The 24,552-nt window shown below is 48.0% G+C and overlaps 2 protein-coding genes and 2 long non-coding RNA genes across 5 annotated transcripts; 2 read left to right on the top strand and 2 right to left on the bottom strand.

The window, feature by feature from the left end:
• Nucleotides 1–2,954: 2,954 nt before the first annotated feature.
• Nucleotides 2,955–6,192, top strand: LOC135291737 (uncharacterized). 2 transcript variants are annotated; one of them, XR_010354465.1, is made up of 2 exons: nucleotides 2,955–2,976; nucleotides 5,672–6,192. It is a non-coding gene; the product is annotated as an uncharacterized LOC135291737 (long non-coding RNA). The 2 variants fall into 2 exon arrangements; XR_010354464.1 differs by lacking the exon at nucleotides 2,955–2,976 and adding an exon at nucleotides 3,232–3,447.
• Nucleotides 6,193–6,721: 529 nt separating this feature from the next.
• On the bottom strand, nucleotides 6,722–14,129 carry LOC135291733 (serine/threonine-protein kinase PAK 3-like). Its single transcript, XM_064406002.1, has 9 exons — nucleotides 13,940–14,129; nucleotides 12,922–12,985; nucleotides 11,077–11,125; nucleotides 9,817–9,929; nucleotides 9,176–9,293; nucleotides 8,438–8,537; nucleotides 7,812–8,008; nucleotides 7,098–7,235; nucleotides 6,722–6,949 (listed from the first exon to the last, which is right to left on the bottom strand). Exons 1-9 carry the CDS (start codon nucleotides 14,127–14,129, stop codon nucleotides 6,860–6,862), a joined length of 1,059 nt encoding a protein of 352 aa, XP_064262072.1. The 3' UTR covers nucleotides 6,722–6,859.
• A 183-nt stretch (nucleotides 14,130–14,312) lies between these two features.
• LOC135291738 (nematocyst expressed protein 3-like) lies at nucleotides 14,313–16,656 on the bottom strand. Its single transcript, XM_064406005.1, has 4 exons — nucleotides 16,455–16,656; nucleotides 15,507–15,544; nucleotides 14,988–15,110; nucleotides 14,313–14,470 (listed from the first exon to the last, which is right to left on the bottom strand). Exons 1-4 carry the CDS (start codon nucleotides 16,528–16,530, stop codon nucleotides 14,327–14,329), a joined length of 381 nt encoding a protein of 126 aa, XP_064262075.1. The 5' UTR covers nucleotides 16,531–16,656; the 3' UTR covers nucleotides 14,313–14,326.
• Nucleotides 16,657–16,746: 90 nt separating this feature from the next.
• Nucleotides 16,747–21,079, top strand: LOC135291739 (uncharacterized). The gene is made up of 2 exons (XR_010354466.1): nucleotides 16,747–17,772; nucleotides 17,974–21,079. It is a non-coding gene; the product is annotated as an uncharacterized LOC135291739 (long non-coding RNA).
• Nucleotides 21,080–24,552: the final 3,473 nt, after the last annotated feature.

Genomic DNA, 24,552 nt, shown 5'->3' on the forward strand with positions numbered 1-24,552 from the left:
CAGGACGGAGAGAGAAGTTGAATAAACAGTCTTTGATATAAAGGATTGTGAGCTGCCAGTCCCTGGGAAGCACAGAAGGTGAGGAGAGGCCTGGTTGCAAGGGGCCCATGTCTTCTAAAACATCATTTACTTTCCAAAAGTCTTGTAATAACCTCCATCTGTCTTTGCCAGGTGTTTTATAAAAAGACAGGGGTCAGGGGCTAGTTGATGGTACAATGTGTCCTTTTAATAATTGTTCTTGCACTAGGGCGTGGAGTGCTTCTAATTTGTCATTTGGAAAGGCCCAATGATCCACCCACACAGGATCATACCCACAGGGAGGGATCATACCTTTTCCCACAGATGGACAACAGCCATATTGAGTGGTTTAGTTTTCATTTCTTTTTAATTCCCAAGGTTTCATTTTTCTCAACATTGTAATACAGCACCTCTATTCAAATCATTATACTCACATTGGTTAATTAAATATTCATTAATTTTTTTCCTCCCGTAATATCAAAATGGGACAAAAGTATAGGAAGAACAACAAGCAATTACAGAAATACAGAATCTTCTCTGAGAATCCCTTGGGAACCATGTTAAAACAATGGGAAGAACATCAGCTTACTAAAGATAAAGACCCACGGCTCAAGATTGTGCATTGCATGTTTGAATGGCCAAAGAAGAAATTAAAACAAGGTCTGCGCTGGCCGAAGCCTGGGTCTACCGGGATGTGGATTTGCAAAGTACTTTACAATTACGTCCAAATTAAATTAACTGCAGACACAATTGAATTGCAGTACGTGGAGGTCTGATTTAAATATCGGAACATTGAAAAGGAAGTAGAAACAGATAAAACCAAATTCTCTCTGTAATGATCAATGATAAAGACACAACAAGGAAAACCAATCAACCAAGGTGGGACCCATTAAATTTCCTCCCTCCTACTGCACCTCCTAACGAACCAGATGCAGTTGCAGCTGAGTCATTGGAGGCTTCAACGAGTCATGTAACTGAGAGGGCTGAAGAAGTTGAAAGCAGCAGTGGGACATCAGAAGAAACGTGTAATCTACCACCTTCCTCCAGGCAAATTACAAATTCAGCCATGCAGGAAGTTCCATCCAATCAAGAAGGTCCAGCCTTCTTCACTTGAAGGAGAACCCTGGTGGTAAAAAAATGTTCCTCCTGCTCCAGCAGTAAAGATAAAACAAAGGTGCCACCCCTCAGAGAGGTCCCAATGGGGGGTGCACAAGGTGGAATAGGACATGGAAATGCACCCCTCACCTCTTCAGAAGTGAGGCATTTTAAAAAGGAAATGGAGATATCATTCAGTGACCCAGTAGGTTTGTCAGAACAATTTGACCAGTTCTTAGGCCCTAGGATTTACCCTTGGGGAGAATTAAATTCAATTATACAAACCCTTTTCTCTCCAGAGAAGAGAAAATTATTTAGACTGCAGGGATAAATATATTGTACAGAGAACCTATAATTTAGGACCAACTGGAGAGAAGAAATTACCATTAACAGATCCAGAATGGAACCCTAACTCAGATGAGGGAAGAAAAAGTATAGCAGAATACAGAGCCCAAATTGTAAGGGGAATAAAAGAGGCAGTCCCCAGAGTTAATAACATGAAGAAAGCCTTTGGTGATGAACAAGAAAAAGATGAGAGCCCAACTGACTGTATAATTCACTTAAAGAATAACATCCAATTATATTCAGAAATAGATTTAGATAGCGAAGGAAGGAAGACAGTGTTCTAGGTCCACTTTGTGTTACATTCTTGGCCTGACATAAAATGGAAATTAGAGAAATTGGATGGATGGCCAGAAAGGAGTTTAGATGAGTTATTAGCTGAAGCACAGTAAGTTTATGCCAGGTGAAATGAAGAGAAAATGAAGACTAAAGCTAAGATGATGGCTGCTGTCCAAATTCCTAAACCAATTAGGCAGGATGGGGAGAATATTCAATTGAAGAAACCTATTTGCTTTTACTGTAAGAAAGAAGACCATATGCCATCCTGCTGTTTTAAGACATTGAGGGACTTAAGAGATTCTCCAAGTGGAGAATCAACCCTCAGAGAATTGAAGGGGTCAGGGGCTCTTCTTCTTGGGGCACAAAATCCATCTTCAAGAGCCCTTGATAAATTCAAGAACAATTAATGGAATTTTTAGTAGACGCAGGAACAGAGAGAACTTGTGTAACTGAAAAACAAAATAGATGTGCCATAAGCAAAGACACTTTCAATATTTGTGCTGTTAAAGGGGAATCCATCCCCATCATTATGAATGTCACTATAAAGGGTAATGGACTAACCAGAAAGGGAGATTTGTTTTTCTACCTCCAGCAGGTAACAACTTACTTGGCCGTGATCTCCAGATACCTTTGAAAGTTGGAGTAGTTCCACAAGAAGGAAGGATGAAGGTCAAATTGGTTACTTTATCCACACCAGATGAACAACTGATTAATCCTACAGTGTAGGCCTGACCAAATAACTGGGATAAAATGAACTTTACACCCACTGTAATGAATATCCTTCCAGATATTAAACCAGCAAAAGTACCCCAGCACCCCCTTACAAAGACCAAAAGGTATGGGCTAAAACCCATAATAACTGAACTATGACATGATAATATACTAGAGCCATGTACTTCCCCATACAACACCCCATTCTTGCTATTAAAAAGCCTGACAATAGCTACAGGCTAGTTCAAGACCTACGTGAAGTAAATAAAAGAGTGCAAGCTCTGTGCCCGTTAGTACAAAACCCTTACACCTTGTTAAGTTATCACCTACGCACTCTTGGTTCTCAGTGGTCATGCCCTGTAGATTCTCCTTCTAGACACCTGTTTGCCTTCACCTGGGAAGATCCAGACACTGGAAGGAAACAGCAGCTCACCTGGACCTGGTGGCTGCAAGGGTACATGGAGTCTCCCACACTCTTCGGTCAAGCCTTGGAGAGCCTGTTTCTCCACCCTCAGGAATACAAGTAACACAGTATGTAGATGAGAGAATGTATGTATAACGAGAAACCTCCATGAACTACTCTCTACAACAGTCCTCCCCAGTGTTATTCCTGAAATTATTATATCAACTGTTATTCTCTCACTGTTTTACAGAAGAGAATCTAATGGTTATTGTACTTACTATTTAACAAGTTATTACAAATTTTCAATTCCATTTCTCCACCAGTGAAGAGTATCATTTCCCTGAGAAATGACTTTCCTCTCCAATAACTATGTTTTTTTTTTTTTTAATTTCCTTGGGAGAAACAACATGAACAGAACCAAGGCCAGTTCTAGGCAGGACTTTCCTGCATTTAGGTCCCTTCCTGCATCCAGGTACACTCCCATGACAACCAAGGGGTTCGAACCCAGTAAAAAAACCAGAGAGGCTGAAAGGTCTGCACCACCTATCAGAGAGTACCACGGCACTTCAATCTTCCCATTGACCCCTAGGGAAGGGAAGGTGCGCCCTACTCCTCATACTCTCCCTCTGGATCCTGTAGATCCCCCTTGTCAGAGCCTGCGTCTGCTGCCACCAATGCTAACATACAGTGTACCTGACCAAAGGAAACTCCTACCTCATAAAACACTCATTCCAGGCACATACTTATGTAGATCCCTTTTGTTATAATATGATGACACTGAGTAGATACTGACAATCAGGCAAAAAACAGTGGATTGGTAGAAATATTGGAAATGCAAACCAGAAAAGGAATGGAGAGTGTCCTGATCAAGAGATTTGGCTATATGTCAAATTTAATTATATAACGAAAAAGAAGGATTTGTTAAAAAGGAAAACTTATGATGTTGATTTGATTCGAGAAATTGTAATAACTGAAAGGGGGAAACAAAAGGGGGACAATCCATTAGCTACCGATAAAAACTTATTTATTGTTTTAGCAGAACAAATTAGTAAATATCAAAATATAACCAATTGTTGGGTTTGTGGAGGCACATTCAAATCAGAAGCCTGGCCTCAGCAAGGAGTCAGTATTGGACCCCTCAAATTACTTAAACTAAATTATTTCCCCTCCCAAACTCCAAGAGATCCAGACAATTGGCTATTGAGGGACACAGTTCTTGGAGAAGAATGTATCTGGAGAAAAGGAAAAAGATACACTGAGGAAGTTGTAGAAACTACCTGTAAAAGATATTTACTGAGGATCACAAGACGTGGTGGATACAGAGCAAACCAGATACCTTTTGGTCAAAGAAGAAAATCAGAAACAAGAACTGCATATTACATCCCAATGAACAACTTTATCAGTGCTGGGACCCTAAAAGTCAGTCTTATTCAGTATTACCCCAAGTTTCTAAGCATTGGACCTCCACTTTTATCACTCCTTCACATTTTTGGGAGGTCCCCCAAAGTTTATACTGGAATTGTGGGCAAAGAGCATATTCTAAATTCCCTTCTCACTGGTGTGGCAATTGTACATTAGGAGCAATACGACCTAGCCCCTTTCTACTATCAGAAGCAGCTGGAAACCAGCTCGGAGTTCCCCTAGATGATAAATTAAAGAGACAAAAAAGATGTGAAATAGGGGGAATGCAACAATGGGGCGAGGAAAAGTGGGCCACCAGAGAGAATTTTAGAAACTTATGGACCTGCCACTTGGGCTCAGGACGGGAGCTGGGGCTATCAAACTCCCATTTACATGCTAAATCGCATTATTAGACTACAAGCCCCGATTCACGTCATATCTAATCAGGCCAAGAGTGCAATTGATCTTTTCAACACCCATCAGAAGCAAATGAAAACAGCTGTATATCAAAACTCTTTAGCCCTAGATTATTTATTAGCCAAAGAGGGTGGAATATGCGGCAAGTTCAATACATCAGACTGTTGTCTGCATATTGATGACCATGGTGAAACTATTACTAAAATTACCCAAAACATCAGAAAGCTTACACGTGTTCCAGTCCGGTTTTCCCTCACTACACCTGAATAGTGTAAAACTATGTTCTCTGGGGAGTGGTAGAAGAAAGCCTTAATTATTTTTGGAGTTTCCTTAGTTAGCCTTCTCTTTCTCCCCTGCTTATTCCCATGTTTCATTCATGTAATTACCTCAGTAGTACAAAGCATTCCCGCTATTCAAAATCTTCAAACGAGCCCACATTCTACCCCACCTGTCAAGAGAATCATGAATCTCAACCCAATCAAAAGAGATATGAAAAAGAGTAAAAAGGCCCAGCAAGTTTAGGTTAATTCTATACAATTAAACACTATCAATGAAAAACTATCCACCTTTGGGTAAATGTAAAAGCCAATTATTAACATAAGGGAAAAAGGGAGACATTGCAATTTATAAAACCCCTTAAATGGCTTCTGCATTAGTGACTGGTTTACATTTGTAACCATTAATTAGCTTTTGCATTTATAACTGTTTAAAGTTACTAGTTTGATCAAATAAAAGTGTTCCAGTTAATGAAGTAAATATTTTTAAATCATTATAAAGTTATACCAGCTATTCAGTACATTCCAATTGAATGTTTAACAGTCCTGTTAATATAGATAGCAAAATAACAACCATATTATTTTTATAATCCTTTGTTCTTAACCTAATTACATTATTTGTAAATTTAATGATCTCTTTTAAGTAGCCTTATACTTTCAAATGTCCCAGTGCAGTTTCCTCTCACCAACAGCATGCAGCATTTTACAGACAATTTCTAACCCACTCCAGGTTGAACTGGTAACTTGATGCCATAGCAACTGTGCATACTAATGAGAGAGCTTCCCATCAAAAACCTCAGAGATATCATCCCACCCCAGTGACAGCACACTCTGGGAAAGAAGATCTTACCTCATCATCTACTAGCACCAATCACCAGAGATTATGGGGGCAGAACTGCAAGTACAGACTGAGGGAACTGAGAACATCAAAGGGGCAGCCTGGCCTGAAGAGCTGTCTTTGCTGTCTTTTACTGTTCCTGGGACTGTGACTTAGCTACAGCAGGGGACCCCACACTGCAGATTTCAGTCAATATCTCTTTTTAGAGACCTTTTTCCAGATTTGAGGGCAGACTAAGCGCATTCACTGCAATGCCCTTGGGTTCTGGCCTTGGGGCCAGACGCCAGTTCGGCTAGAGGTTTCCTCAATCCTTGGGCCTGGGACTTTATCCTTTTTTCTTTCTTTCCTTTCTTCTTTTTCCTTACCTCCCCTTTGTTTTTCCCCTTTAAATAAACACCCTATTTTTGTTCAAATCGCCAAAGCTGTATCTTTTTACCACATTCAGCAAATTTTCCGACTTCTTTGCCAGCTCCTCGGAGCAAAGCATGAAATTACTCCACCAAGGCAAGTATGTGTAGTACTCCCTTGTGTTGGCATCAGTTCCTGTGGCAGAACTTGCCTTCCCACTGGACACTCACCTGCGCCTGAGCCTGTGGAGAAGCCCGGCTCCCTCCCCCTCTGCCCACAGCAACACAGACACTCCCAACCTTTCCCAAGAGCTGCAACACAACCACAGGCACAGCAGCATCCCCAGCAGTGACACCACTGCTCTGCTCCATTCTGCCCTGCCCTGCTCCTCTAGTCACAGCTGCAAGCCTGTATCTCCACAAGAGGCTGTGGCCTAGAGGCGAGGAAGGAAGAAGATCTTTGCTCACAAACAAACTGTGCCACAAACCCCATCCATGGGTCTTCCCACACAGAAGAAACACCTGACCATTCAGAAGCAAATTTAGAGCTTATTCACAGGATGAGAACAAAGAGAAGCTTCCAACACAGCAAAGGGTTTATTTATTATAGTATTTATTCTGACTATTGCTCAAAACAAACTACAAACTACAAACTACAGACTACAAACTAGAAACTACGAGCTATAAACTACAAACTACAAACTACAAACAACAACAAAGGCCTCCTCCAGGGCTAGAATCTCCTGTCAGCCATGAACTGCTGCGTGGCCATGATCAGAGGCGTCAGGGTGGAGGCTGGCTTGGCTGATGTTACAAACGGATGCTGCCCAAAGAGAAAAAGAAGCAATGAACTTCTACTTTCCCCACAGCCTGAAGCAGGCTTTCTCTGGCTACCAGAAAGATACAGAAAGGAGGGCATTCTGTGCACCTCTCTCTCCACATCCAGGACCTGCAGCCGCTTTGCCTGTTACCTGCAGAAGTTCCTGGGCAGACCAGCGCCTGTCCTCGTCCCTCTCCAGGCAGCAGTGCAGAAAGTCTCGCAGCCACGCCGACTGCTGCCTGGGCTTCTGTAGCTTCGGGGGGGCCCCGGTGCTTATCAGCTCTTGAACCTAGAAAAGAAGGAATTGCCACACTCTACCTGTCTCCTTCGCACCCCAAACTGCTCACACAGACCCCACTGGACAAGCTCCACTCTCCAGTGGCACTTTACTCCCTGCCACAGGGTGGCAGATACCTTTCCTACCCCTACTAAAACTACCCGAAGCCAGAGGCAGCCATAGCCAGTCCAGTAGGCAAAGGCTCTTGCCTTGACCCCTGATTTCACTGGATGATGGAAGTAGCAGCAACTCCATCAGCAAAAGCACACTTTGCTTCACACAGCCTCTACAAGTGATATGGAAGACTGACTTTTGTCCAACTCTTCTATTTCCAAGGATTATTCCATAAAATGCAGCTCAGCACTGCTCACTGCTCCCTTAGGCAAAGCTTCTGCCAAGCAAAAGGCATCCTGATTTTTAGGTCCTGTTCATGCACAAAAATGGCAAGGGGATGATATGGCCAAGAAGCACAAGAGAGTGTGCAGCCTGGAACCTATCATTTTCAGGTGTTGGCAAGCTTCCCAGGCAGAAGAATGGGAGCAGATTTTGTTAGGGTGACAGCAGTGTCTGAGAGCAGCTGCAGCGTACCGTGCGGGAGGTTTTCATCAGGTACGGAGGCGCTCCTTCCACCATCTCGATCCCCACGATGCCAAAGGACCAGATGTCCACTTTGGGGCCGTAGGGCTTCCTGGTGAAAATTTCTGGCGCCATCCAGTAAGTAGTCCCAACAGCTGATCTCCGTTTGTTCTGCTCAGCAGTAAGCTGAGCAGCAAGGCCAAAATCAGCTGAGGAGGAAAAACCACTCTGATCAAGCCAGCGTGACTTAGGAAAGCAAACAAAAGGGACATTGTACCAATGTCCAAGAAGGCAGTGTGGAACCCAGCTGTAAAGGGGCCATGCTGCCATTCCTCGGGACTGCAACCAAGGAAATATGGAATTGGCCACTTAGCCAAAGCCCCCAGTTTCAGGCAGTGGATTTTAGTCCCCTGAAGCTATTAGACTGTAACTGCCTTGCTTGGGAAGGGACACACACAACCCAAAGCCACCCCTGAGCCTTTCTTCCCAGCAGCACTTCCCTGCACCTTGTGGCTGTGCTCTGTGCTTGCAGCAGGGCAGCCTGCACTGTCACAGGTCCCACTGCAGGGAACTGGAGCCACCCAAAGGCAGCCCCACACCGCAGCCCGCCACGGCTGAGCCTGGCCAGCAACACCCACCCAACTTGACTGATCCATCCAAGCCCAGGAGAATGTTGTGGCTTTTGATATCTCGGTGGATCACTTGCTTGGAGTGAAGGAAATCCAGGCCTTGCAGGCACTGAGAGAGGAAAAAGAAACACGAGCCTAAGTGGACTTCATCCCACAAGCAGGGAAGTGGCACATCTGCAACACTGACTTCCTGGGGGATGGTGAGCCATGGCAGGACAGGCTGCTGGCAAGGGCAGGAGACTGCTGCTCCACCACGAGAACAGCAGTGCCTTTCTAAGAGAGGGTGTGTTTGCTTCTGAAAGAGAAAGGGCAATTGTTCCTCTGGCCAGTGCCCTGCAAACAGAGGCTGAAGGAGCCCTGCTGCAGTGGCTGTGCTCTCTCCAGCCAGACAGCAGTGGATGCTTTTGCAAACACCACTTTGGGTGCAAGGCTCTCCTTTGAGGCTGAGCTCTGGGAGAGTCCTGTCAGTATCTCTTTGTCTTTGCCCCTTGCTTCACTTTGCGCCACCAGTGCCTTTGCCCTTACAGGGAAGGAATGCAGCACACACAGGCTCCAGGCAAGTGTTTAGAGAGGCAAACACAAACACACTAGAAGAAGGGCAGGGAAACTGGCAGGCACTTCAGATGCTCTTGTTACTGCCAAGGACATAAGAGAAAGGCTTGGAAGATGAAATCTCTCCTGTCCTTATCACCCATTTGGAAGGACCATCCTGACCAAGCCATGAGAAGCACAAGTGCCATCCCTTACCTCCCGAGAGACAGCTGCTATCTCTCCTTCTGCCATGCGAGTCTCCCTTATGACATCATGTAAAGAACCTCCGTCCATGTATTCCATCACCAGCCAGAGTTCCTCATCCACCAGGTAGCTGAAAGGAGGAAACAACAGCCTGGAGATGAACGCACGCACTTACACAACCTGATGGATTCTTGTTTCTGTGTCTCTCTCAGAGGAAGACAGGAGGAAGTGAGTAGTCATTCACTACGCTCTGCAGGGCTTTAACTCTGTGCAGTTTAAAAGACTGCTCGGTATCCACACCAATGCAACAGGCCAAGGGAAATACAATAGACAGTGCTTTGTTAGCACTTCAGACCCATGGAAAAAATCAACCCCCAAACCCAACAAAACAATGTGGAGAGAGGACAGGAACTTGGAGTCTGTTGGCTCAGTAAGATAGGGCCCAGTCCTGTCTTTGAAAGTGCCCTTCACACTAGGTATGCCAGGAAAGATGAATGCAGCCCCAATGCAATCTCCTCCCAAGATGCTGTAAATCAGCCCAGAAACAGGAATTGACAGCTCCATCCTCTTTTGCCAGTGCCCAAAGCAGTGGTAGAACCTCTGGCTTGCAGGATGTGAATGACCTTTCATGGCAGGACAGCAGAACCACTCACCTGTCTACATAGTTCACAAGGTTGGCATTCTTACTGCCACGCATGACCTGGATTTCATTCAGGCACAGCTCACTGCTGCTCTCTTGCAGGAGACTAATTTTCTTGATGGCCACCTAAAACAACATGGAAAGCCATGAACCAAAGAAGTCTGTGGCACAGGTCCACAAGGGGAACATGGAGACAGTGATTATGGGATGACAGTAGCCCCAGCTGGGCTGGGCCAAACTGCCTTGTGACTGGACATCAGACCCCGTGCTTGGGCACCTCCCAGGACAGAGTGACAAATACCCTTTGCCTTGTAAACCTGGGAGAAACACGGTCTAAGCTCTCCACCTCAAAGCTCTAACAACTCACTATGCCCACTGTCTTCCCCCAGGGCCTTCCTTTATCATTCCCATTGTCATTGACACACCTCTTGCAAGCAGGAAGCCATTTTTGTGCTGGTAAAAATGGAACAAAACTGCTGGGAAACCTTGGGCACTTCTAGGGGGCTTGATCATTACTCCAGAAACCACTGGCATTCTCCATTGCACAACTACAAAGCAAACTCTTACAGACATGACTGATAAAATGCTGTTTGTCCTAAAATCATCCTGAGGGTTATTCCCCATAAGAAATACAACCCTACATATTTCACGGAAAAAATGCTGTGATGATGAAAACATCATTAAGGACACCTCCAAAAAACACAATCCTAGCACTTCCTCACTTCTGGAATTTGCATTTTATTCCACTAAAATACTTTACTTCACACCACTAATATTAGCAATTACTGCCTGATTGTAAAAAGAAATAAGCCATGCCTTGATCCTCTAGGGATATATCCCAGGCTCTGAGCAGGGCTTAGGCCCTTGACAGACTCCTTGCACACCTCTCTCTCTAAGCACAGATCCCAAGGGCAGCACTGCAGGTGGCTGCAGAACTAGCAGCACGATTCCCATGTATTGGCTAACAGCCAGAAATGAGAATTCAGGAACCCTGCAGCCCCAAAGAGCAGTGCCATGCTCTGAGACACCACCTGGGTACTTAGACCCAGCCCTGTGTCCTCCTCTGAATGATACCACTTGGCCTCCTTGCATCCCCTGGGGCAGCTGAGAAGGACAAAATCTGTCCCCACTGTATTTGGCAGGCAGACACTGCTCTGCACTCCATTTGCCTTTGCAGCAAAGCTCTGCTGGCGAGCCAAAGCTCAGCCACAGCTCACAGCAGAGGGGAGGGCACTCGAGAGCTGCAGAAGCTGCAGCGCTGCTTGAGGCTTACCTCTTCTCCTGTGGCAGTCTCCACTGCCATGCACACAGTGCCAAAACCCCTAGAAACAAAACAGCAGTGGAGAAAGAAATCCTTTAGTCCCTGCAAGTGCAAAACACTGCAGCCCAACAGGAAAAAAGTCCTGGGGAAAACAGTAAATGGAACACCACAGATTCTTCTCTGGGTTTTTTCTCCCTTTTCTCTTTCTCTAGCTGTGCATGTGTCTGATTCTTCCAGGAATTTGCTGGTTGGGTCTCCTTACACCTCTCCTTGGAGTCTGTCTGCCAAACTCAAGCAGACACAGATCCCTTTTCCAGCTTGCAAGGAAAACAGTGTCCATCCACAGCCAGAGCAGGCAAAGCCTTCCATTGCTGCACACAAATGGAGAAGTCCTCAAAACACAGGATCCTTAGGCAGCTGTGTTCTGGGTCCAGAGCCATTGGCAGCTGCTACTCTTCGATGCACCAGATACTCCATTTTTCTGGTGACTTCTTGTACATTTGGCTTCTGTTCTAGGGTGACGTTATGATGCTTGTACCCCCAGTCACCTGTTCTGTTTATGCTGGATGTTATATTCTGTGCCTCCAAGACTGTATCAGACAGCAGGGGCCGGGAGAAGAGGGAGCACAGAGTTTTGTTATCAGCTGCACTCTCCCCCGCAGTCTGCTGGAACACAGAACTCCAGTGTTGTTGTCTGGGCACAGATGGGGCCACACACCACACTCCTTTTGCTTTTTAGTTAGTTTAGCTAGCTAAGACAGTCTGAGTTTTCCCTTTACTGTTTTTCTTTCCCTTTTCTTGGAACCATTTGAACCTGCTCCAGACTGGATCCTGGCAAAACACCGAGAGCTCACACTTTGTAGCCCACCAGGGCCTACTCTGCAGCCTTTCCCAGCACTGGAGGGACAAATAACAGAGTGACAACCCCCAGGAGAGACTTTCTGAACTTGCCATCTCTTCAGAGCAGGAATTGAGTTTTGTCATCCATGATTGTTCATTTTGTATGCTGGGAAGTGCTTTGCCTGTTAAACAAACAACTTTCCACTTCTCTCCAAGGAAATTGTTCCCAAACCGGCTGGGGGCAGTGGCCATGTGGGTTTGCTTTCTGGAGGTTTCCTGCCAAATTCGCCCTAAATCAGGATAGCTTACCCAGAGAAAATGCTGCAAGTCAATCCCATCTACAGTCACCAGAGCTGGCTTTCAAGGGGAACAGCTTGGTGGATTCTTTGCAGCAAAGGCCTAAAGCCCACAGGATCCACGAGGGGTCTGCCATCAGGCAGATGATGCCTTTTCCTCTAGAGTGCATTGGCACTGGGCATTCCCCTGAATCTTTGTCTTTTGCCATCTCAGCCACAAAAGACAGCTGCTGCTTTCATTTCTGCTTTTGGCTTCTAGACTAGGTGGTGGTCATCCTGACCACTGAATCTTGTTTTCAGCAAAATATTGGAAAGAAATGTTACTGAGAGCTGTTCCCTGAAAGCTGTCAACTGCTACCTTGACCTCTGAGGCAATGAGGTTTCTCCTCATTTCATTCCCACGTATTCTGTACTGTTTCAAGACACTCAAAAATTATTTCTCCTACGAAAAGTCGCAAACAGGTGCAAACACACTTGAGGGACAGGAGGTCTGCCAGGTGCTGCTCTTTGCCACAGACAAGACATTGCCAGCATCCAGGTGCCTCTGCTGTGCCTTTGGACCATAGCTATAAATGCTGGCCAGCACTGAGAGATCACCTGGCATCATCTTAACGCAGTGTCTGAACAGCTTTGGAGCCTGCCTGATGTCACTCTGGGGAGATGTGACACCAGCAAAACACACTGCCCCTCTCTTTGAAGAAGGAACTGTGGCTGCACTCACCCTTTGCCAAGAGTTTCCAGTTCTGTGTATTTAGCCTCAGGATCTCCCTCGCTCACCAGCATCTCTGTAAAAATCCCAAGGAAAGATGCTCACTTCAAAAGAGATCCCCCCCTGCAGCAGATCACAAAGGCAGCCCCACTCTCTGGGACACTGGGCCCTTTCAACTCAGTCAGTCGGGAAACAACAACACCACCGCACCAGCACCACCTCAAAAACAGCAGCAGCAAGACAAGCAGCCCTGCAGCACAGATGGCCTGCACAAAACTAAAAGTCTAAAGTAAAATCTAAGCACACAGAGAAACAGTTAGAGGAGACAGGGATCAGAAAACTCTAACCAAGAGAAGTGATTGTTGTCTATAAACATTAAGGGCAGCAGGAAAAACAAAACCTTCCTGTTCTTGGCAATGAACACTCTGTCACATTCAACACAAGCTTTCATCCTTGCAAACATCAAAGGCATCTTGGGTTCTGGAATCAATTTTTGTCATCAGGTGCGCTCTCCAGAACAGGAAGAATATTGCAAAGTGCTTCCAGCAGAGCCCAGATCTCCAGCTTTAAGCAGGACTTTGCCTAAACAATGCCCTTCAGCCTTTCAGGAGCAGCAGCTCATGTTATAAGCTACTGTGATTGCCTCAGGAATGAGGTCCCTCAGCCTTTAGGACAGGCTGAGTGCTGGAGATGACCTTGGCCGTGCCCACAGCAGCTGGGCCCCGCAGGAGCTCCTTGAGGCCTACTCATTCACGAGGTCACAGCCTCCTGCTCAGCCAGAAACAATCTCTGCTTGGCCTTTTGCCCACAGGGAAGCTCAGGCAAAGCCAAACCAGGCCGAGCTGCTCTCAGAGGCAGGAGCAACACCCCGCTGATCCCTCGCCACCTCAGAGCACAACAACAGGGCCTGTGTGGAGGAGGCCTCAGGACCTGGCACTCAGCTGAGCAGGAGCAGGAGGTGGGACAGCTCACGCCGACACACGCGCACACAAGGCACTGCTCTGGCACACAAGGATCACAAAGGACCTACTCAGCATGGCCAGGTACTTGTCCTCTGTCCTCTCTCGCTGCTGCTCTCTGCTGCCAGACGAGCTGGTCGTGCTCCAGGTGCACGAGCTGTTCGTGCTTGAGCTTCCAGCCTGGGCACTGGAGCCTTCTCCCGAGCCTTCAGCTGCAGCTCGTGCAGGTGCCACGACAGAAGAGGTGGAGCTCTGGGACATGAAATGAATTTGGGTTACAAATCTGCCTGGCAGAGATGCCCCTCCCATCCCATTTCACATGCAAGCCCCTCGGAAGATGCTGCTGGCCACACCCAGGGCTCTTCACCTCTCAGCCTGTGCAGCCCGCTTCAACAGCTCAAGGCACAAAATCCAAAGGCTGCTTTTACATGACGGACAAAATGACACCAAAGACGCTGCTATCCAAAGCAGGCACTTACTGGTGTTGTTTGCTCTGGCTGTGGGCTGACAGCAGGGCCAGGTTCATTGGCACCTTCCTCCTCTTCAGCCTCTTGCTCGGGTACAGAGGCAGCCAGAGCAGGTGCTGACGCTGCCCTTGTGCTCTGTGGACAGACAGCAGCATGAGGGACAGGAAGAACCTGTCATTCACCACCTTACCTATATTCAGCTACAGGCCCTGCTGCAGCTCAGCTCTTCCTTTAGCTACTGCCTTTAGCTGCTCTGTGGGGAGGGCCAAGTCCCTGCTGGGGACAGTGCCACCTCATATCCTGTAAGCTTGTGAACTGCATCTTTGCACTGCTCTCCTCACAGGGGACAGGGAGCCTGCACAGCCACTGGCCACCAAGGGCCTCACTTGTACCCCAGGAGCATCCAAAGACATCCTAATGCTACCTCTTGTCTCTTGCTAAGACAAATTCACAGCCCCTTTCAGAACAGTAGGAACCTGCTGCCTAAACAATCCAAGTTCCACTCCCCTTTTCCAAGCCCCACTGGCTGTGGGAAGGACTGGAAAGGTTTTGGCCCACAGCATCTTCAGCCAGGCACAGGAGGTGCTGTCTGATCAGAAACTTGCAGCTATGCTTTGCTCCAGGCACAGCACGACCCAGAGCTGCCACTTACTGATGCTGGATGCTCAGGCCCTGCAGTGGCAGCAGGCGCAGTTTGGGGAGCATCTTCCTCTTCTTTGGCCTCTTCTGCAGGAAGACACGCAGCCAGAGGATCCTCCGAGGTTGGTGCTGGGCTCTGCAGACAGACAGCAGCGTGAGGGACAAGTGACGTTCTTTATATTCTAGACCCAGATGCACTAAGGAGAAATCATCTGCAGAGAAATGGGATTCTAAGTTGTTCCAGCTCAAGTAAAATGGGACAATTAGAGGGGACTGCACTTTCTTGTGCAGGAGAAATTCTGTCATGGCTTAAAGCAGCAAGCAACCCCACTTCCAGATGCTTAAAAGCTCTGAAAAGGAACTGGAGAAAACAGCCTGGGCTCCTCTTGCTGCTGCTGCTCTTGCTGCAAAGGGTCTGGACTGTAGTTTCATTCATCCAACCAGGCTGGCACTGGACTGCAACAGGCCCAGCTCACAGCTTGTTCCGCAATTGTCAAATGCTACCAAAGCCAGAGGCTCCTTTCCCACTCACCCAAAGACCGGATTCTCTCCAGGCACGGGTGATGTGACCTGCAACACAGAAGGGAAAAACAACCAGATGCTGTAAGAAAACTGCCTGTGCTGGGCAAGCCCACAAAAAGTCAACCCAAAGACAGAGCATTCTGCTTTCACTACATCACTCCAGCTGCAACCCCTGTGTCACATAGCAAGCAAGGCAACAGCACAAAATATTGCCTGGTGTCTACCTTCTGTCCTCTGTGGCCACTCAACCCATAGAAACTTGAGACTCAGCAAGGCCCAGTGGTTCTGTAACAATCATTGCTTCTGCCCCACCCCACCCAGCAGGAGCTACAGCTCCTCCCTTTCCTGTGCTTCAGTTTTCTCAAGAGATTGCATGCAGCAATTGCTATGAGCTCACTGAAAACCTTTCCCCAGAAAAGCTTCAGCCAAGTGCCCCTTAGCCAGGGTGGCAGTTCTATTGTGACACAGCACAGGAACAGCTCCAGGGTTCGGGAGCATACAAGAACTCCTCTGAAATGTCTATCTCAGAGGCCTTTTCCAAGCTGATTCTGTGACTTCATCACAGAACACATGGCTCTTTTAGCGTGCAGGAAGTGTCAAGGTCCACAGGCACATGCTGGGATGAGGGAATATAGACAAGAAGACTTGAACTGAGGGACTTTCCCTCAGTCCTGGAGAGCAGTGCACAGCTTTTACAAGGACTGTTGACAAGCTCTCCCACTCTTCCTGTCCTGGAAGTTGTCTTCCTTGAGCCAGCAAACTGAGGAGACTCTAAACTCCATAGCCACAGGCTGTGCCATGGGAGGAGTGGAATCCCTGCAGGCCACATTACAAATGCTGCCCACTCCCCACTGGCTAGAGACACCCCTCTCTTAGCTGGAGCTGTTGACAGCGGCTTGACCCAACCAAAGGCCTTTTTGTGGCATTTTGGTTTCCATATGCTGCAACATCTACTTACGTGCCAGGTGGGTGAGAAAGTACCCAGAATAAGCCACGGAAAAAGCCGTGCAAACTGCAGCACACACTCCCTCCATGGCTCGAGCAGCGCTGCTCAAGTCTGCACCAGACAACGCCTGTGGGAAAAAACAAAAATATTCCGAGTCCTGCTGGCAGAGACCTCGTCGATCAGCAGGTTCACCTGCAGTGAGCGTGCCACAGAGCTGCTCTGCACACTGAGCCCTTCCGGGCCTCAGCACAGCAACTTTGCCTTGACAACGCCGGGATGCGGCCGCTGACATCACAATAGCAGCCGCCCTAGGCTGGATTGTGAATTCATGCATAGAACCAGACCTGCTCTACACCTAATGCCAAAAAAAGCCTGCAAAGTTCTCCTCTGCTACAAAGCAACACAAAAAGCCCTCCTAGTCCATCACCTGTTGCTCAAGGCATGTAAGAGCAGGAACACACTCAGCCCCTAGAGCCCACACTGAGAAGCTGAGCACTGAGAAGGGACCAGGATATGAGGAACCACATTAGTGGTCTTTGGCCACTATTTCTGCTGAGCAAAAATCAGAAGGCTTGTTCCTTTGTGGTAGAAATCAGAAAACAAGGAGAAGAAGCACTGCTTTAATTACATTTAGAGGTTTCTCCTAGGTACAGAGACATGGTCATGGATCTTTCTGTATATATATTTTATTTATATATACACATATATATATCTATATATATGTATGTGTATTATATTATTGAATACTATATATTCAAAACATTTTACATCATAGCTATGGGAAATGGCATTCCCACAGCAGGGAAATGCCATGACAGAAAATGCAAGGAGGATCGTTCTGTCTGACTCACTCTAACAGGGAGGCCTTGGGACCAAAGCACCACCACCATTTTTTCCCCCATTTTTCTCCTTCCACAATATTGCTCAGGAGGCGGGGCTGAAATGGGTGGCACGGAAGTGGCAGCTCTGACACACAGCTGAAACCATCAGGGCCAGGGTGGCATGTGGGACTGTTTTTCCACTGCAACAGAACAAGGCAAGCCAGAGTGGTGACACTGATCCCAAGTGAGTCCAGCCAAGCCAAGTGGAGCCCAGCAGGGTGGTAGGAAGAGGCAGCAAAGTGGCAGATCCCATTCCCACACACATGCCCAGCGTGGCAGACTGATGGCAGTGGCGGTGCCAAACAGAGCTCTGCAGGGACAGAGAGACACCCATCACCATCGCCACTGCCACCATCCCTGCTGCAGAGAGGGAGCAGGAAACTGCCACTGCAGGTGCACAGCTGCTCCAGGCAGCACCAGCAGCCCCCATCTACCATCAGAACCATTCTGTAAGCCCTTGCCATCCTGTCTTTGTTCCAGGGGCCCCATGTGACACTTCACCTTTGTTGCTTAAGCCATTACTCCTTTTGCACTATTTTCTTCTTATTGTTGTGCACTGCTTTTTATTTCCTCACTACATTATAACTCTAATAGTTTTAACCTCTCATTTATTGTTTTCTCCATTGTCCCTTTCCATTGTCAGGGAGAAGGAGAGAGAGGAGAGGCTTTACAAGGACTACCTCAAGAAGAGGACATAGAATGGAGGGAAGGCCTTCGAAAGAATGAACAACCCTCATGCTGCCGCTTTTGCAAGGAATAAATGTCCAAGTTTCTTAATATCCAGCCACAAATCTGTGGAGTCTTGACAGCCAAGAAGCACAGGAACCTGGACACCTTGTTGTGAGAGACTAGAGGAGATTGCTGGCTCAACACTTTTCAGGGGCTTGTATGTGGGGAAGGGGGCAGATCAAGGCTTGCTCTGGTGAGGCGATGCCCCACTTGGCACGCCCCACACCCCCAGGCCTGTATCCCAGCCCAGCAGTGGCCACTGATCCCAGCACACCAGAGGCAATGCTCCATACCTGTGTCTGGAGCCCCTAACCCAGCTCCTAAATGGCCAGGTGAGTGGGAGCCCCATGTGGGGGAAGGCCCCAGGAGAGCCAAAGGCTATTTACCTTGGGATATGTGGCCACCACATGTCTTGACCCTACCTCTTCTTGGAATTTCTATCAGCTGAACACCACTGGAACCAGGAGTGATAGCTATGTTGGTTCTTTTCTGTCATTCTCTTTTTCTCTTTCTTCTCCCTTTTCCCTCCTCTCAGATTTTTGAAAATAACTTAAAATGTAACAGGTTTAGTAATCTACATGTAAATTAACTTACTAAGATTACAAGTTGAATGGGCTAAATTAATGCTTCATAGAATGTTTTATGTTGATTGAATCCTGCTCTAAATTATTTTTGCCTTTCAAGTTCTCTGATTTTCAAATGTTGCCAGTGAAGGGTTTTGATGTTGTTCCGAACTCTTGAGAACATCTCGTCAGTATTTCTCCTGCTTTTCTAACTTAGAGTACATGAACAAGTTTAAATCCTTTTAAAGTATCTCATAGAGCAACGTTTTTGGAGGCTTGCATTTTAATTGGCACAGCAAGCAGGGTACTCTTGAGGTGATATGGGCCTTTTATACAGCATTAACTGTTCATGACATAATAAAGGAGAAATAAATTTTCAGTCAAAGCTGCTCTTTTCTGGCAGAAAAGTAATAGAATCCCACGCAGAAACTGATCTGAACTGCTCTCCAGTGACGCACTTGCTAAAAGCTTATATAGAAAGCTTGTCCAGCCCTAAAGAGAGATGGGAATGGAGAGAAACTAGCACCATCCACAGTTACTTGTGGAGAAACATGAAATTTGGTAGAAGAAAATTAAAAACTCCAAGTAAAGGACCATGCCTGGTATCCATATGCATGGAGGTTTGACTCAGAGCTGTATGGTGCCCATCAGCTGGAAAAGGAGCTGCATCAGCTGCAAATTGCTGAGCCTGAAACAATAGCCAGCCTCAGACCAGAGTAGGAATTGAATGCCAGGATGAAGCCAGCCCCCAAACCATGAGAAACCAGTGAAACACGCTCTTCCAAAGCCAAAGAGCTTTAGAGTTGCAATTTAACACTGCTGGGGAAGGCCTGGAAGCAGTGTTTTCCATAGTCCAGGAACAGCCAGGCCTTCCTGACTGCAAGGTCAGCCCCACAGCCCTTGGGAGGGCTTTACTGCCTTAAAGTCCAACCCCGCCCCTCACCCTAAACTCTGCCCACCCCTATAAAATACAGAGGCAGGATGCCCCGAAGATGATGTCACCTTCCTCTGCTCCCTGGAGGAGAGGTTCAGCTCTGCAAAGCCAATCTTCTTCCCTCCTCATCCCAAGCCCTGCTCACTGATAAAGAAGGAATTCACTTACCAGGATGCAGTGTCTGCAGTGATACCTCATTCTGCAACAGAAGTGGTTGAACTACACGGGAAAATAAGCAATGATCGCAAAGAAAGGGAAATGGAGAATGTTTTGCGAATTTGGATTTGGGGGAATGAAATAGAACTTTTGGAGAAGGAAGCACATGGTGAAAAGCGCTGGTCTTTTGCTCAGGGAACAACTTGTGGTATGAAAAGTTTGGACCCCTTGCAGAGGGGGGAACCCCATACCATGCATGAGAAACAGCTGATGCCTGTTGACCTTCTTCTGTGTTATTGTAAGTTATTTCAACATACAAGGATCAAAACTGAGAAAACAAAATCTTGGCACCACCTCCAAAAAGTTATGGTTGTTGATAGAAGGTGGTGGATTAAAATATCCCTAGAGGCTCTCTGGAAAGAAAATGGGGATTAAATGGGGACTCAGTTTCCCTGGATTCTTAATGAAGCTTTGCAAACTGCTCCTGCCCTGCCTCCTTCTGGCAGCCCTGGCTATTGAGCCTTCTCTGCCACCAAAGGCTGGAAGCCAAAATGCTGCCGCTAGAGCATAACCCTTAGGAGAAAATGATTTTATCATCGTGCAAGTTTGTTGTTTTGGTCTCACTAATAAGCCTGAATGTTCAAGAATGTCCTCACTAGTCAGGAGACTGGATGTACATCCAGACCCGGAATGGAGAGCCACTTAACCAGAAGTGGAAAGGACTTTTGATCCCATGGCTGTGAGATTTACAGCTGGACACTCCTAAATTATGTGATTAAAGTCAGCTCTGGACACATGGAATTGTATTGGACAGTCCAGTAAATGTAACTCTGCTGCAAATAAAGCTGCAATGGACATTTCTAAAGTGAAAAACATTAAATGGTTTCTCTTTCTGCCCATTTCCAGAGCAGTGTCCCTGGTATGGCAGCATGGCTGTTTGTTCCTGAATTAGTCAACCATCCTGGCAGGACCGTGTACCTAATGACTACAATAGCAAGTATGGCTTTGAGTGCCAGAGGGGTAAGAGACCAAGAAAGAAAAGAGAGCCATGTCTGTAGGAGTGTGCACCCTAATGGCAGAGTGGCAAAACTAGCCTTTGTCCCCCAGAAAAGGAAAGAAGGCCAGAAGTTTCTCTCAAGGATTAGGTGAAAAGCCACCTCATGGGACCTCAGGGACTTCACCAAATACTTGAGGACATCTAATTGGATAGAAGCCAAAAAGTGCCGCTTGATCCATCAGGGAGAAAAAGAAGAGAAGAAAAGAGCTAAGTGCTTTTGTGAAGTGTTTTTACCAGGAGCGGACTGCTGCACCTGGCTCGAGTTTTTCTCTTTGTTATTATGCCTTTTATTAAACCTTTTTGTTTCTAACACTGCAGCAGAAGTCATCCTGCTAATTTTATGCCCCCAGAGTAATAGATAAGTTGTCCTTGGGTGTATTATCTTTCTTTTGAGGGCTTATGAGACCTGGCTAAGAAAAAGAAACATAATAGAGCAGAGCTGGGCAGCAGTTGGGGGTACTACAGTGCACTCACAGCCACCTGCCAACGCAGCTGGCCAAAACTAAAACAAGCAAACAGAAGCAAAACCAAACAGACCAACCCTCAAATAATTTTTAAAAATTAAAAAAAAAAAACCAACAACCAAAAACCCAAACACTACAGGTGCTTGGCCTAAAGGCCTGGTTACTGATAACATAAGAAAACAACTATTAAAGATGACACCTGGGACACCAGCTGGCCAGAGCCAATTCCCAGCTATCCCATAACTTGCCTTTCTGTGCAAGCACAGAAGTTTCAGTTGCCCACCTTTCAGAGAGAGGAGCCTGCCACACCAGGTTGAACATTCAGCAATGTCTACTTCAATGATCTCAAGCTTTCAATCCAAGCCCAAGCTTATGAAATGTGATTCTTCCTTTAATTTCCTAGATTCAAAACTGATTCTTCAGATCTACGCATGAGACAGTTCTCCAGATCTACTGAGGACATGGAATGGTTTGGAAAGCAAACTAAGGAACAAGGCACAGACCCAAATTTTATAGGACCAGGGAGAAAATGATAAGAGCAAAAAGGGCAATTGTGTTTTTATTCCATCCTTATTAGCTATAACTTGCAATTGCTGTGGGGTAATTAAGAGTTTATTCAGGTTGACAACTTGAGTCAAAAGTTTATTTCATTCCTGAAGCTGCAGACTTGAAATGCTTCAAGTTCTTCCATCCCAGGGGAATCCTGTATGCAAAATACTTGAAAACACATTTTTATCAGAAAGAAAAAGAGATTTAAGCATTGTTGCAAGTGTTTTATATATTCATAGAAATATCAAACTACTAGGTTAATTCCTGAGACTATTTTTATCTTTTGCTCTTGTGCTTATTGTTGTCTTATTCCATATTCTCTTACTGCTTGTAACCCACACTAATCCTATCTCAATGCATGCAATAATAAAGCAAAGAATTACCTAAGGGATGAAAAGAAGGCATTCCTCACTATCTTGCATAAGGATGAAAACGGAACATTTCAAAGACTTCAACAACTCATTTCTCTGAATAGGAGCAAAGAAATAAAAGGCAGCAAGCTTTAACCACTCCACAAATTCCAGCTCAAGTAAGAAGCTCACAAAGGGCACTAAGGCAGGGAGACGTGGACACGTGCACACCATCACCTCATCTGACAAAAATGAACCTGTTTCACAGCACCAGGCAGTTCATAGAGCCAAACTCCTTCCCCAGCCCCATGGGAAAGCAGTGTCAAGGCACAGGAACCGGGAAGTGTCCCAGGGTGCAGAGATAATGTTCCCAGCATTTGAGCCTGCAGCACTGGCTCAGACACACTGAAGTTCAGCTGTTGCTGTGCAGCAGTTTCTTCACACTGCTAAGTTTCATGGGGGTGGCTGTATTTTTCACAACAGCCACTTCAGTACAGGACGGGTGTAGTGAAAAGCACCGCAAGCTCCTTTGCCCTCGGTGGATGTTTGCCATGGAAGAGCATACTCAAGCTGGCTCTTCTAAATCCCAGGGTCCTTGCTCCCTTCAGTGTACTCAGCACGACCTTCAACTCCATGGTGCTGTGCAACTGGAGCAGCAGGACAGGGACCTTTGCAGCCTGAGCTGCCCTTGTTCCTCTCTGCCCGTGCACAGACGACGGCGTGGAAGAGAACGGCAGCAGGGCCCTGCGTGTCCCCGGGCTCAGGATTTGTGCTGCTTCAGCTCCACAGAGAGAGCCACGAGTCACGTGAAAAAGCCAAAGTGTTTATTAAGGGAAGGCAAAGCAAAGGGGTGAACTGGGAGGGAAAAACGTGGATGGGCAGGGTGTGGGGGCTGGAGGGAGGGAGCTGCCAACAGATAGGGAGAAGGCAGGAGCTCCTGGAGCTTGCCACAGGATCAGCTGTGACCAGCAAGAGCTGCTGGGCCTGCAGCTGCAGCTGGTCCCCTCTGCTCTGCAGGTGGTCCCATCTTCAGTGGGAACTGGGGGTGGCCAAAGGACACTGATTCTTCCCATCCTGCAGGCGCAGTTCGGCAGATCTTGCGTCGAATGTCAGCTGGACAAATTGCTTTATAAAGGAGGGGCACTCGTATTCGCTCAGGGCTTGAAGGGCTGGAAAAGAAAGGAACAGTGCCATGGTCAGAGGCCTGATTGCTGGAATCCAAGCAAAGCCTCCTGCCAGGGCCTTCCCACCCAGCTTTGCCATGGCCAGGAGGGAGCGGCAGACAAGGGCTTTGGCCGGAAGGCGCTGGCCTCGCATCCCACACGTGTCCCTGAAAGCTCTCCGGGCTCTGGCCCCACTGTCCCTGGTCCACACAGAGAGCAGAGCCCTGGGCAGCCCGGGCAGGGATTGTAGCTCTGGGGCCAGGATGTGCAGCTGCCCCCGGCGGTCCCCGCTGGCACACGGCTGCCCTCACTCACCCTCAGCGAGGACCTGGAGCTCCTCCTTCTGCCCCATCAGGAGCACTCCGGCCACCCCTGGCAACACAGAGGCTGTGGCGGCCCCAGGCGGCACAGCTGCCCGACACGGGCGCTGCCAGCCCCGGGGCCGCACGCCCTCCTCCCCGGGCAGGGCTCAGCCCGGGCCCTGCCACTCGCTGCCGCCCGAGGGAGGGCACGGCTGCGGGAGGGCGGCGGCAGCGCCGAGGGCGGGCGGGGCTGCAGCGGCCCGGGCGCGGCTCCCGCTGCCGGGGCAGGGCCGGGCCGGGAGGCGGGGAGGGACGCCGCTCACCGATGATGCTGACGGCCGCCTCTCGCAGGGGCCTCTGCGGGCTCTGCAGGCGCGGCAGGGCCCAGCGCAGCTGCTCGGCCGCTCGGCTCTCGTCCTGCAGCAGCTGCGGGGAGCGAAGGCTCGGCGCGGGCTCTGCCCCTCGGCCGAGCGCTCCCTGCGCCCAGCACCGGCCGAGCCGGCCCGCACGGCCCAGGGCAGGGAGCGGCGTGCGGGGCGCGGGCTGGCGGCCCCGGGGGCGGCGCTGGGCAGGGACACAGCTGCCAGCCCCGCACACTGAGCTCCGGGGCCAGGGGGCTTCTCCAGCCCGTGGCTGGCGCTTCCAGGCTCTCCTTACCAGGTGCTCGGCGAACTTCATCCGCTGCTCCTTCCTCAGCAGCTCCTCCATGTCCCTCCTCCTCAGGAACCGGGCCGCACAAAGCAGTGTTTCCAAAGAGGCCTGGAGAGCAGCACACAGCCAGAGGTGGAACCAGAGCCCAGGGCACAGGACCTTGCACACATGCAAGGCTGCAGCCTGCCAGCTGCCAGGGCTGGAGGCAGCCGAACCTCTTGCCAGGGATGCAGCAGCATCACACAAAGCCTCACCTTGGCCACACGCCGGTTCTCATTGTGCCAGCAGAAGAAGAGAGGAAGCAGGCTGCG

Source organism: Passer domesticus, unplaced genomic scaffold, assembly GCF_036417665.1.
Source record: "Passer domesticus isolate bPasDom1 unplaced genomic scaffold, bPasDom1.hap1 HAP1_SCAFFOLD_109, whole genome shotgun sequence".
NCBI classification, from domain to species: Eukaryota; Metazoa; Chordata; class Aves; order Passeriformes; family Passeridae; genus Passer; species Passer domesticus.